Source organism: Limulus polyphemus, unplaced genomic scaffold (genome assembly GCF_000517525.1).
Source record: "Limulus polyphemus unplaced genomic scaffold, Limulus_polyphemus-2.1.2 Scaffold2732, whole genome shotgun sequence".
In the NCBI taxonomy this organism is placed as follows: Eukaryota; Metazoa; Arthropoda; class Merostomata; order Xiphosura; family Limulidae; genus Limulus; species Limulus polyphemus.
The window spans coordinates 83,784-100,837 of NW_013668342.1; the positions used below are offsets into that span (position 1 = coordinate 83,784).

General features: G+C 31.2%; 1 protein-coding gene across 5 annotated transcripts in view; it reads left to right on the plus strand.

Annotated features, from left to right (window-relative positions):
* The first annotated feature begins 1,227 nt into the window (after nucleotides 1–1,227).
* Nucleotides 1,228–17,054, plus strand: part of LOC106467763 (choline-phosphate cytidylyltransferase B-like) — an 18,163-nt gene continuing 2,336 nt past the window's right edge. The window contains exons 1-7 of one of the 5 annotated variants that reach the window (XM_022395953.1): nucleotides 1,228–1,340; nucleotides 5,817–5,956; nucleotides 9,972–10,080; nucleotides 10,176–10,292; nucleotides 11,139–11,290; nucleotides 15,439–15,660; nucleotides 16,758–16,925. In XM_022395953.1, coding sequence (XP_022251661.1) covers nucleotides 5,846–5,956; nucleotides 9,972–10,080; nucleotides 10,176–10,292; nucleotides 11,139–11,290; nucleotides 15,439–15,660; nucleotides 16,758–16,925 — 879 coding nt within the window. In that variant the 5' untranslated portion in view covers nucleotides 1,228–1,340; nucleotides 5,817–5,845. The other 4 variants (XM_022395952.1, XM_022395955.1, XM_022395954.1 and 1 more) reach the window with 4 other exon arrangements.

A 17,054-nucleotide genomic window follows, 5' to 3' on the forward strand; every position in this document is an offset into this window, starting at 1 on the left:
AAGCACAAAATTGTTACGAGGTTGGTCCAACAGACCGAGCCCGTGCTAAAAGGGTAGTTAGCTGACTGGTGGTAGTTGTAAGGAGATACCATGGACAATGAAATTTTATACATGCCTTAATGTTTTGTTTTAACTAACATACCAGTGCTTTAAACCTGCAATACAGCTGGTCTCCAGAATGGTGAAGCTTTTGTTGGATAGTTAATTGTTAAATCGACTCTGTTGTAGTATCAGTGTTGAAAGGGCCAACAACTGCAACATCCTTCTCTGACTCAGTGGGTGATGTCTATATACTACAGACGATGAATGGGAGAACGACCAACCACGTGGTGACGCTATCGTAAGAAAAGAGATATGCGATTTCTTGCTAAATAGATATCTCCACCCTTAGCTTCGTTCTACTTGTTTTTCAATGTGTCTAGTTCCACTGAAATCTACCTTGAGAGAACAAAACCTGCAAATTTATTTATTGATCAAGTAGATGAAACCGCCCATTTGTCTCTGTAAGTACGCACCCTTTGTTATTGTTTCGCAAATAAAGATTGTTTTAGTTATTTGTCATGTACTTTAAAACTCAGTCGAGCTTTCAAATTCAGATTACTCTAAAACTTCCTGTTCAATTCTGCTGTTATTAAACGGATCTATTTAATTCTTGCGAGAAAATAATTTCATCCGAGAATACCATAATTCTAACGCACAAAGGACAATATTAAAGTCAATATACGGATTTTATCCGGATTCTCCAGGCTTTCCTTTAGCTCTCAGGATGTCCGAGTTTTACAGAAAAATGTGGGCTTTGTGATGCTTGTTTTAAATAGTTTCGTGACGAATGAATGCGTTTGATATTGGATCTTATATTTATCACAACATATCAATATCAACATTATTACTATCCCATCTTAAACATTCCAGCCACAATTCCTTTTGAAAAATTGTTTCTGCACATTTTGTAAAAACAACGCCATTTCATTTCAAGTTTAATAATGCCTTCTGGTGATTCAATTGGTAAAAACTCAGTTGCGTTTGAAATTTGTTGTATATAAAATATTTCACACTTACAAAATACTTTACCTTTAAAACCAAAGAAAAATTACGAAATTCCGTTTGTCATTCTGTAATGTTGGAATTAAGTAAATAATAGAACTAACGCTAAAATAACATTTAAGAATGAAAATCGTAGCCCATCGAGACTCGTCGGGAGTTTTCTGTATGTTTTATTGATTCTTTAATCATGCGTGTATTATTATTACACTGCACAAAGTATTTCTTATACAATTTGTACTTATCGGCTCCACCGTGTGGTCGACCTTAGCCAATAGATAAGTATTCCCCTCAAAAAGGTTAGTTCAAACCGGAATAACTGTGTGTCGTAAGGTACGATGTTTACATCACCTTAAGTTATTCCAGTAAACGTAAAGTTTGTGATCGTAAGCGTATGTTGGTGACGTAGACTATTTAAATAGAAAATAAACCAAATTTAATTTAGTCTTCCTGTGCTGAGTGTTATAACTAGTAGGTACTTTAATCGCTAATATTTCGGACGAGTATAGTATTAATAAGAACTAATAAATAGTGAGTTTCATTACGATAATGAATATTGATAAAAATTTCTCAGTTTTAAAATAGTATTTTAATTTTGGGATAAGACTGTGAATTTAATAATGACTCAATGAGTGATTTAGCTGCAAGTTCTATCCGGCATTACTCAGTTTATAACCAGGATTAAGTTAATAATAATAATTGTATTAATACTTCTAATTTCTATTAAGTTTTAGCGTGATGATATGCGTCTCTGCACAACTAATAATAATTTTACATTACGCATATAGCCGAGGTCCTTGCACACTATTATTATTGTTAGTAGTAGTACTATTAGTAAGGTAATACTATTACTAACACTAAATACTGCCATATCGTAGGTCGAAGTTATTAAAATTTATCATAATTATTACCATGAATAGGCCTTCACAAGGTTTCTTTGCTGAAATAGGTCATTACAGGACACCCAAGGTTTAAAGATTAAAAATAGATAAACGTGATTTTAAGTTAACTACCTTCAATCTTTTTTAATTACAACTAGGATTAGGAATAGATATGGGTAACATGTATGTAACTATTATAATTTATAATTATAAAGTCTTATAATATAACTTATAAGACTTTAGGAGTGGTTGTTGGCATAAAGAACATTTAATTCAGTCGATTTTATTGTATTACTATTAATAATATTTATATTTTATTGAAAGGTTAGGTCTAATCTAATCAGGTATAAGACTTGATTTTATTAAGCTTTAAAATGAAATTGTTGCATTTAAAAAAAATTTAAATGAAGCCAAACAATTTCACTTAAGCCAAGGTTCAATTATTTTATTTTTAAATTTAAAAGATGGACATAATTTCCTCCCATGCTCACTAGCCTGAATACATGGCTTTGATATTCAGAATAGAAAATGTGTTTGTACATGTTGTTTCATCGGTCTTCTACTTAGTCTTCAACTGTTCAAATATAGACATAAGTGATGACTTATTTTTGGACTATCAATAAATAAACATCCTGACCATCTTGTTATGTACCTGGTGAGAAGAGTACATTGATAGTACAGTATAATTGGTGCAACTAGTGTCTTGTAGTTATATATTTACACTATCAATAAATAAACATCCTGACCATCTTGTTATGTACCTGGTGAGAAGAGTACATTGATAGTACAGTATAATTGGTGCGAATAGTGTCTTGTAGTTATATATTTACACTATCAATAAATAAACATCCTGACCATCTTGTTATGTACCTGATGAAAAGAGTACACTGATAGTACAGTATAATTGGTGCAACTAGTGTCTTGTAGTTATATATTTACACCAGACATCCTTTATATGGCCAGTATAAACTTGACAGGTATTGTATGTGATTTCTGTATAATGTATTGGTCCATTTACAAATGGAAATAGACCAACAAGAGACTATTTTGTTCTTTTTTTTTAAGGCTGTATCTACATGTATGGTTACCTTTGAGACAAAAATGTAAACCTACCCTTTATTTTTTCAGGAAATTATTGTTTTCTCATTTTATACTCTTTTTAAGTGCCAGCCTTCACTAATGCTAATGCCAGTGATGGCAACTCATTCCATAAATCAATCATTCTGTTTGAGAAATAAAACCTCTTTACTAGAGCCTGTCTTCCAAATCTTAAACTTTGTCATCCTATTGTCCTCAGAATATAGCACAACAAAATCATAGGTCTTTAGCCTATTTATTTCAAAGATAATCTTGCAAACTTCAATAAGATCATCTTCTTTTCTCAAGATAAAATAATTTAAGAGATCTTGACCCTATAATATAACCCTTCCATCCTTGAAATCATCCTAATAGCCTTCCTGAACTCTTTCCAATAAGTCTACATCTGCTCTTAGATAATGAGACCAGATAATACGTATACGGTATTCCAAGTGAATTCTAATTGGTAATTTATGTAGAGAGATTATTACCTCTTTTGAGTTATAATCAGTGTATCTATGAACAAATCCTAAAATTCTTTTAGCATTGTTACTAAGAACAGAACACTGATTTAATGGTTTGATTGACTTGTTCACCACTGTGCCAAAGTTGTTTTAATCATTTGTGCCATTGAGTGGATTCCTATGTATATCAAATGTGATCAAAATTATGGTGCATTATATTGCACTTAAAATAACTAAGGGTCATTTGCCAAATACTTGTGTAACTAACGAATTGATCAAAGTCATTCTGAATACTTCTGTATTCTCGGTACAGCTAGAATTACACAAATGTATAATGTCACCTGCAAACTTTACAAATTTACTAAGTTTGTTCATATCAGTGTCATTAATATAAATTATTTAGCAGTGTAAATACTCCAGATAGACTGCTATTATTCAACATCTTTATATGCTTTGTTTATAGTGTAAAAGTCTCGGTAGACTGCACGCTATAGTGTAAAAGTCCCGGTAGACCGCACACTATAGTAGCACCAAAAAAGCACTGAAATTGTAACAGGAGTCCAGTTTGACTGCATTCCTTTCATAACTTTTTGCTTTCTTTTATCCAACCACCTAACAGTACAACTTACTAGTCTTTCCTCAACTCCCCACTAATGGTATCTTATCAAAAGCTTTTTGAAAATCTAAGTACACCATTTCCATTCCTTTGCATCATCCAGATAAGTTCACACCCTTTTCATCATTCAGATGATAAGTAACATCCTGAACAAAATTAAGTTAGTAAGAAAAGATTTCCCTTTAGTGAATCCATGTTGATTTTCTTTTATATCATATTTCAGTAGATCATTTTGAGAAAATTCTTTTATCAGACTCTCTAGAAAAACTACAGAAATAACACAAATTGGTCTATGATTTCCAGACCAACTCCTCTCACCTCTTTGAAAATAGGAGTAACCTTAGAATCCTTGGGCATATGCCCACTGATCTACCACAAAGTGTGCTTGCAAAGGTCTATTTTAATGCTTGATGAGTTGGTGTAAAATTCAGTTTTAAAAGCCCTACACCAAAAACATAACTCAAATACATAAATGACTCATTTGCATTATAATTGCATCCAGTATACCTAAAAAAACAAAAAATTAGGTAGACTTTCCTTGCTGGATGTAATGATCACAAAAATTGCTTTATTACTAAAATATGCAAGAAGCTAAAACAGCAGACTTTTAACCAAACAGCAGTATAAAATGATCCAACAGGGATATAAGACATTACAAGAACATTAAGAGACAATGGGTAATCTTGGTAATATACTAAAAATTCAATAGAAAAGAAATAACAAAGGAAAAGATTAAAGATCACATGTCTCATTCATAAAGAAAGGATATTCAGGAAATATATCACCAGTGTATGATCACAATAGGTACCTAATGCTAAGGATCCCTATCTAGTACTAGTACTCAAAATATCTTTTACAAGGTTCTTTAGGATGTAAAAATACAGATTACTCTCCCAACAGAGAAAAAATAAAACCTGTAAAATAAGGATCAAAGAACATAAATTGTCTAAGCTGTGCGAGAGAACCAAGAAGAAAAAGAAAAAAAGGTTTGAGATTAGAATAATATTACAATAAACATAAACCTGGTTATCATCATTGATGTCCATACTAATAAATAGTGGTGAAGTTATAGCAAAAAAGGCAATAGCCATAGGGATTTGTAGTTTAGAGTGAGAGTCCCATAACATCCTGAACAGTTTTTATTAGGACTATATAGAGTATAACAACATATTTAACACAGTGTTAGAATAACATTAGTTTTATAAAATAAAGAAGATTTTTTTTTAACAAATGTAGTTTCACTGTTTGTAAGAAGATTATATGGAGAGTAGAAAAGATTCATGTAGTAATAAAGATAGTTATACTTAAAATTTTATGTACATGTATATCAAAGCATTAGTACGAGTTTTAATGTATTAACTGTAAAGGATATTACAAGTATCGATTTCATATTATAACAGGGTGTTAAGCTGTAACTTTACCTTCAATCACAGACTTGAAATATTCATGACAGTCAGACAGAGATCTATCTGACTAGGTACAACAGCTAATTTGGGAGATCACTGGTTTCATAATATTAAAGTGATTCAGTAGTTCCTCATTCAATATCTGGACAGGGTAGATTTTTTTAACATCTTGCAATGAAATAGTACAGAACTTGTCCATGTCATTGTAATAGTCTGTCAACTAGTGGATTTGTTTCCAAAAAATCAAGGGAATTTAGTGAAAATCTATTATTTAAATATGACATTTTATGGATTTATTGAGAAACACTCTAAAGCCAAAGGCATATTTTAGTTTTTAGGTGTTACATTAAAAAGCTGGTGATGGCTAGTTTTGGAAAAAGGAAGCGAACTCATGAAGAAGCTAATGAAGACTCTAGCTCACAAACTGATTCTCTAAATCATCTTCTTGTTTCTGCCTATAGTTCTCTACCAGTAAGTTTTTACCATGTTTTTTTGTCTCCATATACGTGTGCATGTTTAGCTCACTTATTTGACCTGACCTTACTTCTGTATTATTGGGTTATTATTCCATGTATATTCCAGGTTGAAACCAAAGTGAACTAAACTTCTAACTTAGTACTGAGTCTATTTTTTTTAAACTATATCTGTATTGCTTATTAAAGACAATTTGTAGTGTAAGGCATCAAATTTTGTTATTCAGGTTCAAAAAGTACAAGATAATTTGGGAAGAACTTCCTAAGGGAAAGGAGTACTGGTATATTGGCAAAAGAAAATTCAGGTGAGATTGTTGAGAAAGCTGTAAAGCTCTTGTGTGAAAACATGTACAGTATATATTTTTGGGTTCTTTTCATAAGAATATTGAATTCAAGAGTAAAAATATTATCGTAGCCCCATATGAGATTAACCCTTTTGCTGCGTAGTTTGGATATATCCAAATAAGCATTTATACCCACAAAAATTTGGACTTACTCTACGGCTACCAAAAAAAGCTTCCCTCTACTGTGACGTACAGTAATATCCCCCTTGCTTCAAACAGTCACCAAACCCGCATGCGTGATGATGCCATCCGTGTTCTATGCCGTGAAACCTGGACGTTTATATGCCTCACTATGAAATTGCCAACTTTACAGGAACACACATAGAATCTATATAAAGACAGCTTCTTTATATCTTGGATATTCTTATCTAAATAATTTGTTTTATAATTTGTAAAGATTTCGGCCTCTTATTGACTTAGTTTTGCCTATATTTATGCCATTTACTGGAGAACACTTTTCTTTTAATTTTCCTCAATTTTTTGTTTAAATTATTATTTTTCACTATCCCATGTGGTTTTCAAGGAATATTACTGTCAGAAATAGAAAATTCAGATTCTTTCAATACTGAACAAGTAATACAAAGGGTCAAATTCATACTTTTATTTTTTGGTGAATAATTGACACTATTTGGGAATCATCCTGAAAATTAATTGTGCAGTGAAAGGGTTAATTAACGAGTTTTAGCCTCTTTGTTAGAAGTAAGTGACTAATCTCTTGGAAAGATTGCAAAGCAGAACTGTAAGAATATTAATGGGTTTACATAAGTTAAACTAAAGATCTTTGAAGAGTTTTGGTCTTGTTTTTATATTTCAGAGAGGGCTTGATTTAGTTGTTCAAGTGTTTTGACGGTCTTAATAGCTGCTGTGCTTGAGTGACGGAATGTAAAAGCTGGGAATACAAACTTATATGCAAAAATACAGAATTAATAGGTTTAAGCTTTGAAATTTCAAACATAGACTTGATTATTGACAGTTTTTTTTTAACAAATAAAATGATTTGCTTGAAAATGGACAAGCCTATATAGGTGATGGATGTTTTCAGTTTGAATTATTTTATGTGGATGAGTATGTAGATGTAAAGGCCATATTTAGTTTGGTTTTGATGTCTTAGTTGTTGAAGGGTAACTTCAATGGCCTTCTGACCCATGTTTTTTTTATATCATCCTATTGTAACAGCATATGATAATTAGTGATATTTATGTTCCATATGTGGGTATTAAAGAACTTGTTAGTCTCGATAACATGAAAATATCTTGAAATAGAGAAGGTGTATAAGTTCAGAATGATTATTAGCAATCTAATAGTTAGGATAGGAGTGATGGAAGGGAAAGTTAAACTTAACCCATCAAGAAAAAAATTAAGTAATGTTGCAGTGTTCCATGTAATTTTGGCCATGATTTGATTAATATAGTACTGATCAAACTTTGCCTCTGTATCTGCTGTAGGCGGTCAGTAATATAGTATCGTGGACAAACATCTGTATTCTGGTTTATGTAGTGAATGAATCATTTATATTATAAATGTATCTATATTATCTTGTTGTGTATTTGGCCTCAAGAAAATACTAGAAAAACACATTTATATATTTTTAATCTTCTTAATTCTCTATTTGAATGATTGTGAAAGCCTTGCTTTTCTTCCGTTCTCAGCACTGTCCCACATTTTAATTGCAGAACTGGGATCATACAATGGAATTTCTGGGCCTAACATTACAATTCTCATTAAACATTCTATCTTTTCAGCCTTCAAAGAACATCTGAAATTTTGTCTTGGGCCTGTTTTGTACAGAAAATGCTCTTTTGCAATTAGTGCTTGTTACACAAAGCATAAAGTTATTTGATAGAATTTTAGGATGTTAGGAAATTGATCACCATTATTTTACACAAATGCTCAGTTTTGAGTTTTTATAAGTGCCTTCCAATATGCCTTTGAACCTAGATTGTTCATTTTGTACAAAATAATTTTTGTTCAGCATGGGCATCACTTCAGTTTCAGTGTTTTTTTACTAGTGTCATTTGAAAGTTGGGTGAGTTTATTTGGTTCAGTAATAAGTAATAGCCCATCTGTTAGATCTTCATCAAAAATAGAAAGTTCAGGTATGTGTTGTTTGTATAAAGAAATATACAGATACAATATACAATGTTACCAAAAAAAAATCCAATGTTTATTTAAGTGGTTCTAGAGATTACGCAACTGAAACCTTTAAAATGAAAATGAGTATCACTCATGAAATTCACATTTCATGTAGATACTTTAATTTTTTTTGTATACAACATATTTTTAACATTTACTAAAAGACTGCCATTTTTTGTAAATATACACATAGTAAATTCAGAATTATAGTAATGGTTAATTCTCCAGTTGTATGAGCAACACTGCTAATGGCAGATGTGATATGCTCATTTTAGGCTTACAGGTGAGAAGAGACCGTAAAACCAGTCTAAAACAAAGGGAACTTACTGAGAAATGGTTTAAGTAATACAAAAGTAATCAAGTTTACAAACTATCAAAAACATAAATAGTTAAGGGTAGTATTGGCAGTTTGAAGAATTATAAAATTTTCCATTGATGCGTTACTATTGGGATTTTCATAATAGTAATCTATCGATGGTGGCATGTATCATTACACTGTTAGTTGTGGTTTGCATTCTTTTTAAGCATGATGCACGTGTCTGTGTGGAGAAACAACCATTTTCACAGTTTGCAACCAGTAGGTACACCAATTCATGTTGTAGTATATTAGTGATAGTACATCCATAACTGATATAAAATAGAAAAATGACAAATATCTATCAAAGAATGATGCATATTTTACAAGGATATGCTAGCTATCTGAAGCACTGATATTGGATACTGAATTACAGTAAGAAGTATATTCTTTTTTTTTTTCTTTGTTAGGTGAAAAATTAATTTATTTCGGTAATTCATTTTTGTGGAAAATGCTAAATCTGTACATTTGTAGAGAAACTGTACTGCTGTATTGTGGTTATTATAATTGAATGTAGTGTCAAATAAGTGTGATGTGTTGGAACCTCAACCTGAGCTCAACTCATTTTTGGTAAGCTTGGATCTACCAACAATGATGGGGGAAAACGTAGATCTATGTAAAACAAAAATTGAGTAATTTCTGACACTGCATGTGGTCATGAAAATTTACTAATTTCACATATTTGGGTAACAGAAGGTGAACAGTTTGGTTCATTATACTATGTATGTGTGTGATAGCAGTTTACACATTGTGTTTTTTATGTATAACTAAGGAAAATGATGGGAAAAATACACATTTATTTTGTGAAACTATATATATAGTGTTTCATTACTATAAAACAGAAGGTGAACAGTTTGGTTCATTATATTATGTGTGTGATAGCAGTTTACACATTGTTTTTTTATGTATAACTAAGGAAAATGATGGGAAAATACACATTTATTTTGTGAAACTATATATAGTGTTTCATTACTATAAAACTGTTTCTTCAAATTAAAAAATTTCAAGTGTAAATTGTTGGACTTACACATACACGTATCAACTTTTCATTGTCAAAATTCATGTTTATTTCAACATGTAAATAACTCTTGTTGCAAAGATTTATAAACATTGCTTTCTCCATAAACTGTTTGTTGAGATGGATTGGAGTGGATCTTTAGAAGCATCTTTACTTTGTCTAGAGATGCTGTCGACCAGCTCCATTCAGTAATGAGCCTGAGGCTATAAGGGAGAGACGAAACTGCAACTATTCCATTAAAATTACCATGGAAATGGCTAAAAGTGGAGTTGGTAAGTGTACTATGTGAATACACTATTTCTGAACTTAACACAATATTTTTTCTCTATAGCTGCATGCTTTAGATGTTTATTATTGTATTTTTCAGTGCCAAGAAAAATTAGAGTTTATGCTGATGGAATCTACGATCTCTTTCATCAAGGTCATGCAAGACAGCTTATGCAGGCTAAAAGTGCTTTCCCAAACACTTATCTTATTGTAGGGGGTAAGTTAATTTAATTAATATGGTAATTACAAAAGTTACTGATCATACAAATTATGTGTTTAAAATATGTTCAAGAACTTGCCATACTGTCACCTGGAAATTATTTTGAAATTTATATCTATTGTTAAGTACTTGTCAGCTCTAGCAGGTGAAATTTTCTTATTTATACAAGTATTTGTTATTAAATTGAAACTTTGATTCGCACTGTGGTATTCTCAGGTTAAAGTGATTTCCCCAAAAAAAGTGTTAAGTAGATCCACTTTGTAATGGGAGGATTGACATGATAAATTGTGAAGTATGTCTGAATTTAATTACGAACTGAGTTCAAGCTAAGAAATAAACAGACTAGACATGATGTGCATTAGGACATTGGACTTTCACCTGCTACTGGATTTCTGAATTGATTAACTGATGTTCATCTCTCGTGATGTCTTTCCATCAACCCACTCACTTGATATCCTGTATAGAATGTTTTAAGTCTAATGTTTCTTGTCTAATTGGAAACATCAGTTTTTACCCATAGTGACTAAAGTTTGTGGAATTAAGTTAGCGTTGTTTTTTCCCCTTCAGACGGAGGTGTCTGTTACGAGACATATCATATCATTAGACACTTATTCAATTATACACACATAACTTCTATTAATAATAATGTACAAGTTTCCTATTTATGTTTTGTGCAGTCATCTTGTGTAGGCTTAAATTGCAGTGTATGATGTAAGTCAACAGTCACGTGATTTTTACATGTTTTTGACTTATATCATTTTGTTATTTTAATTATCTTAAACATGTGACACAGGTTAATGATTGGTTTGTGACTTGAATGTGTTTTTGCATATTTTACTTCAGTTAATAGCGATACAATGACACATGAGAACAAGGGGAAAACTGTCATGACAGATGATGAGAGATATGAAGCTGTTTCTCACTGCCGTTATGTTGACGAAGTGGTCAGAGATTGTCCGTGGGTAATTGATAATGATTTTCTACAAAAACATAAGGTAAGTTAACTGAAAATAGTCGAAACTATACTTATTATAATTTGTTATTATCAGTACAGTTGATATAGTCTTAACTCTTTCCATACGGGTCAGGTAATGACTAACATTGTAACCATTAGTTTCCGTAGTATAACTTTTAATATATATATATACAATTATACAAATATATATATACAATTTATATCTGGAAAGTACAAATTTAAAAATAAAGAAGTTTCAAAAACTACCTTACTACTATTAAGTAATATAGTAACAACAATTAACATATAAGATGACATGTACAGTACATCCACAAATAAGTTATACTTAGTGCTCATCAAAATGCATGTTCAGTAGAGGGAGGGCATGCCATAAAAAAGTATACATGCTACTGATCTAAGGTGATGGATATTTTGTAATTACCTCATTTATTTTAAACATTTAATACAATTTGAAATTGCGAAGTTAGGCCTTGAAATCCAAAACAACAGACATTTTTTACAGCTGATGTTACAATGGCTATGAACGTGAGACAAGATTCTCTCTATCTGTAATTTCAATGTAAACAAGTACAAGAAAGGATATGATTGGAATGTGGAAAGTTAAGTTTTCCAACAAATGTGTATTCTGCTATGTGTGGTCTAGTAATTAGTGTACCTAGATTATGAATCCAAGGGTCCATGTTTTGTATCCTTTTGTTGCAAAATAATGTTCCACTCTTTGGATCCATGAGTGTATTATAAGGCTGATGGTGAAATTCGACTCGCATTCTGTGGGTTGCAGGTTCGAATCCATGCCCTACAAAACATGCTCACTCTTTCAGCAGTGTTGGTGTTATAAAATGATGGCCAATCCCACTATTTTTTGATAAAAGAGTAGCCCAGGGGTTGGTGGTGATGACTAGCTGCCTTCCCTCTAGTCTTACACTGCTAAATTAGGGACAGCTAGCGCAGATAGCCCTCGTGTAGCTTTGCGCGAAATTCAAAACAAAACTCAATTAGAATAGCCTAAGAATTGGCAGTGAATGTTGTTGATTTAATACCCTTTCTTCTAGCCTATCAATTCAAAACCAGGGACAGCTAATGCAATTAACCCTTCTATAGCTTTGTCTGAATATGTGGAAAAAATGAACCTGTAAATAATTGAATGTTCCCACCCTACAAAACTTGTTCACTGTGCTTACAAATATTCTGGATAAACTGTGGAAATCTGGTGTTCCTGCATTTACCGACACTATCTCTGTGGATACTCAGAACCTGAATAAACATAAGTTTTAAAAATGGTATTAAAAAAGTAAATTAAAGAATTTATTGTGCTGTCTTTTCACTGAAATTCCCATAATTTCTAAATCCAGCTGAAATACTTGAAAAATGCAAGTAGGATTTTTATAACTGAGAGTTGGTCAGATGTTTTCTTATTCTCAGTGTAAACTTGAGGAGTTTCATTATACTTCATATAACTCTCAAGTTAACTTGTTTACATATTGTTCACTACCACTTATTGCATCTGATTGAGTAATTTTGTGTTTGGCTGTTAAAAGATTTGTGTAAATTTTCATTTTCTTTGTAAAATACATAAGAAACAACAGCAGTAATTATTGGTACTAATTGTTAAATGCAATATTGATGATATTTCTGTTAAAATATTTGTGTAATAAGTGATCTTGCATTGAACCAACAGTTAGGGACCTAGTGAGCAATTTTGTACATAAACAGTTTTAAAAAAAACATGTTTAACAAATAATACACATACAAGTTAGAACTCCCAGGGTTAAACCATGTTTAAAGTCCCTGATATAATAAAAATTAAGTGTATGGTTATCCTCAACTTCTTCCTCGAAGTACTAAATTTATAATGTCCGGTTGATGAGTTATTGCTAACAACATAAAAGATTGTATAGAGAGGTCTCACTGCAGTGGATTAATTTTGTTTATGTTTATATAAGTAATATCAACAAAAGATTTAACTAATTTTGATTCTAAAAATGTCATGTTCGAAATTGAATGGTTACATTAGAGGCACTAAATTATTTAATAGGAAAAACATCTCATAATCACATACCCAACTATCAAAATATAACTGACGAGTAAAAAAAATTCAGTTGTTCAACAAACAAAGATATGCAAATGAGGTCAGTGAAGACTTCCTTAAATTCTTGTCAAATTCTTCTAATTTTTTTGTCACACTTTTCCTGGTCTTTTAATTTTTTATCCTTTTTTTCTAATTTTCTGTCTCATTCTTCCTATTCTTCTTTCAGTTTTCTGTTTCTTTATTCTTATATTCTATCACGTTCTATCTTGTCTTCCTGTCTCATTCTGTTTCTTTTTTCATGTCTAGCATGTTCTCCATTTCACTGTGTTCTCTTGTGGTGATCTTGAATGAAAGTTGAAGTTATGCCCATATCCCATTTTAGTTTCACCCAAATAAACCCACTTCTGACACTACTGTTGTAAATTAGTTTTTTGTTAGCAAGTTATTTTAGATTAACTGGTGAAAATAATTCATAGTCCAATCTATGTAAAAGATAACAAATAAGTTTTTTCCTTATTTAAAGTTTCTTACAAACTGACTTCACTTTACTGTACGCCACATTTTCAAATGATTCTAACTGACATAGAAAGTAAAGTTGTACCACTTCATGGCTGAAACAAAAACAAATTGACTGATTTACTGTATCAGCTAAGAATAACTTCACAATGGTCTTGTATTTATAATCTACCATTGAATTTACTATAAACTTGATGTCAAATTTGTGCAACTTTCTTGGTGTTCTAGGTCAATCTTGTTAACCTTTTGATCTTAATGTCATCATTATGACTCTCAGCTCCTTGTAACAAACATACAAATTACGACATTAAAGAAATAGTTTATGATAGTGTGTGTGTGTGTATATATATTAATTTTTGTAGTTTCTGATTCAGAACAAGTAAAATATAATTGAGTTAATGCTAATTTTAGCCAGAGTTATTACTTTCTTTAGACTGTCTGGTAAAATATCTCTTATTTTATTCATGGGATAGTTGCATTGTATTATATTTCACCTTGTTTGTAGAGGACTACCTTGTGACCATCTCATGAAGCACTGATATTTCAGCATTTTGGTACTTATTTTTAGTTGATCATCCACAGATAGAATGTGTGTTGTGAACCCAGTTTTGACACTTTAAGATTAAAGTAAAATGTTTCATCTTAGATACAAGAGAGCCAAGACTTACTGTGAAAGCCCCTTTATCATCTTAGCACTTCCATAGCTGCTAATTGGGCATAATCGATTGTTGTTTTTTTTCTTTTGTGGTTTATCCTTAAGTAAAGTTTATTTCAAATTTTTACTTTCGTTTTGTTTTATTTAAATAACTATAAAGTGATTTTTTTTTCTTGCACTGACTTCAACATCACATCTTTATTCATATATTAAACCTTTTTTTTTTTGTGGAGAATGAGTGCCAGTGTTGTGCAAGTTTCAACCTCTATATTATTACATAGGTATTTTGTTCACTTTTATATAAACTTTCTTGATGATAAATGTTTTGCTACAGCTCTGACTACGTTATATTATTTAGCTAAAGCCAAAGCTATTAATGTTTATAACCAAATTTAACTTAATAAACCCTTAAAATTTGTGGATGTTGTCCTGGTGGTTAACTAAATATTGTGCTTCCCTTCTTGACATCTTTCACTCTTACCATTTTGGTGAATATTGCCACTGATCTGAAATTATTAGATAGAGGATAAAACTACTACTACCTCTGATCCATAATTGATTAATAATAACTTCAGTAAAGATAGAATGCACTGTCTTGTTTGGTTTTACTGTGAACATAATTATGTACCAATCCCCAATTCAATGATGCACTGTTTCTTATGAACAGAAATTTAGATATCTATACTTTTTATTTAGTAACTATTGCTTTAAAATTTCAAAACTCCTTATACCTAATTAAAATAGTGCTCTGACTTGGTTAATTACATTTCAAAAATATATTGTTTTAATATATTTATTTTTAATGATATAGTAATACTTAAATTTCTTTAAGCAGTTAGTATTTGATTTGTCAAATGTTGAAAGAAACAAGGAATAAAATGATCTTTTTTTTCAAAAATACTAGACATTTAAATTACTGTGTTTGAATTGCAATAAACTGCTGAGTGTCTTGGGATGTCTTATTCAGATTGATTTTGTTGCCCATGATGACTTGCCTTACACAATAGGGGGGCATGATGATGTTTATAAAGAGATCAAAGCCAAAGGCATGTTCCTCGTCACTGAACGCACGGAAGGTGTATCTACATCTGATTTGGTTTCTAGGATAGTGAAAGATTATGATCTATATGTGCGAAGAAACCTTGCCCGAGGTTATTCTGCTAAGGAAATGAATATCTCTTTCTTGAACGTAAGTTCTGTAAATTGATTTATTTTCTTGAAGTAGAGTAAACAAGTGAGAATATTTTTTTTAATAATATTCTATAATTATTAAAGGTTGTATTTTGTTGTGACCTTTGGTGACTACAAACAAGAATCACTACAGAGTAAGTGATTCTTGCATCTGCTATATGTGGCAAATGTTATGTAACTTAAAATGTTTTAAAGATCCAAGCTTTAATGCAAGTAAAATACTCTATACAGAGAAAACCGATTTTGTATGGTTATGATAATTTTTCTTTTTCTTGTTTATATCATCTATATAAATAATACCCTTGCATTTGTTTGTTCTGAACTTTTCTTGCACATTTCATGATGAAACGCTACAAATCTCATATTGTTAGAAAGGCCTTTGTCTGAGGAGTCTGGATTGAATATTGGCTTTTCCATTCAGAATCATCTTACCCATTTTTTGCTTATTCGAACTTTTTAATATGAAGAGTATGTTGCATGATGGCACAATGTTCTTGTTATCACATGATGACTGGCTTTGATTTCAACTTTAGTTTTTTATTTGCAAAGTATTTCACATAAAAGCAATTAACCCATGTGTAATTTCATAAAAAAGAAAATTTATATTACACTAAATACAGTTTCTTTGAGCTTTCTCGACATATTTTAGTCTAAAATACGCATGCACAGTTCATTCAAAATCCTTTGTTTATCACTTTGTGAACATACACTCAGACATTTCTGCATATTCAGCTATGTTTGCCTTCATTACGACTTTACATTTACTTTACTTTGTAATAACTTAGCTTTGGTTCGTTTTATAGACTGCTATAAACATCTTTGACCTACTTTTTTCTTTACTGAGAGTTTTATTCCTCGTTCTTGTGAGTTTCTTTCTTTCATCTCTTAAAACTGTTTCATACACTGAACGCTCATAACTGTTTCATGCTCTGTACGCTATTATAAATATCATTACTTTATTGTTTATTTTATGTGCAGTTTTATTAAATAAAGTTATGTCTAAACGAGTCGTTTGTGTCAATGTGTAAAATTTTTTTAAATAGACCAGGATTTACCAATTTAACACACAATCTGACTTTGATTTCTTTTTTATAGGAGAAGAAATTCTTGTTCCAGAATAAGATGGATGCTTTACGTGATAAAGGCAAGATGCTGGTAGAAAACATAGAAGGAAAGCGTAATGAACTCATTCAGAAATGGGAAGAGAAATCTCGTGATTTCATTTCATCTTTTCTTGATTTATTTGGTCGAGATGGAAGACTGGTAGGAAGTAATTTGTCTTCTTATTTTGGCTTGAACTCTCCTCTTCATTGCAGAAAAAATACAAAATCTTAGGAATAGTTATTGACTGCAAATACATTGCCCCCCCCACTCAAAAAAAAATTTTTTTTT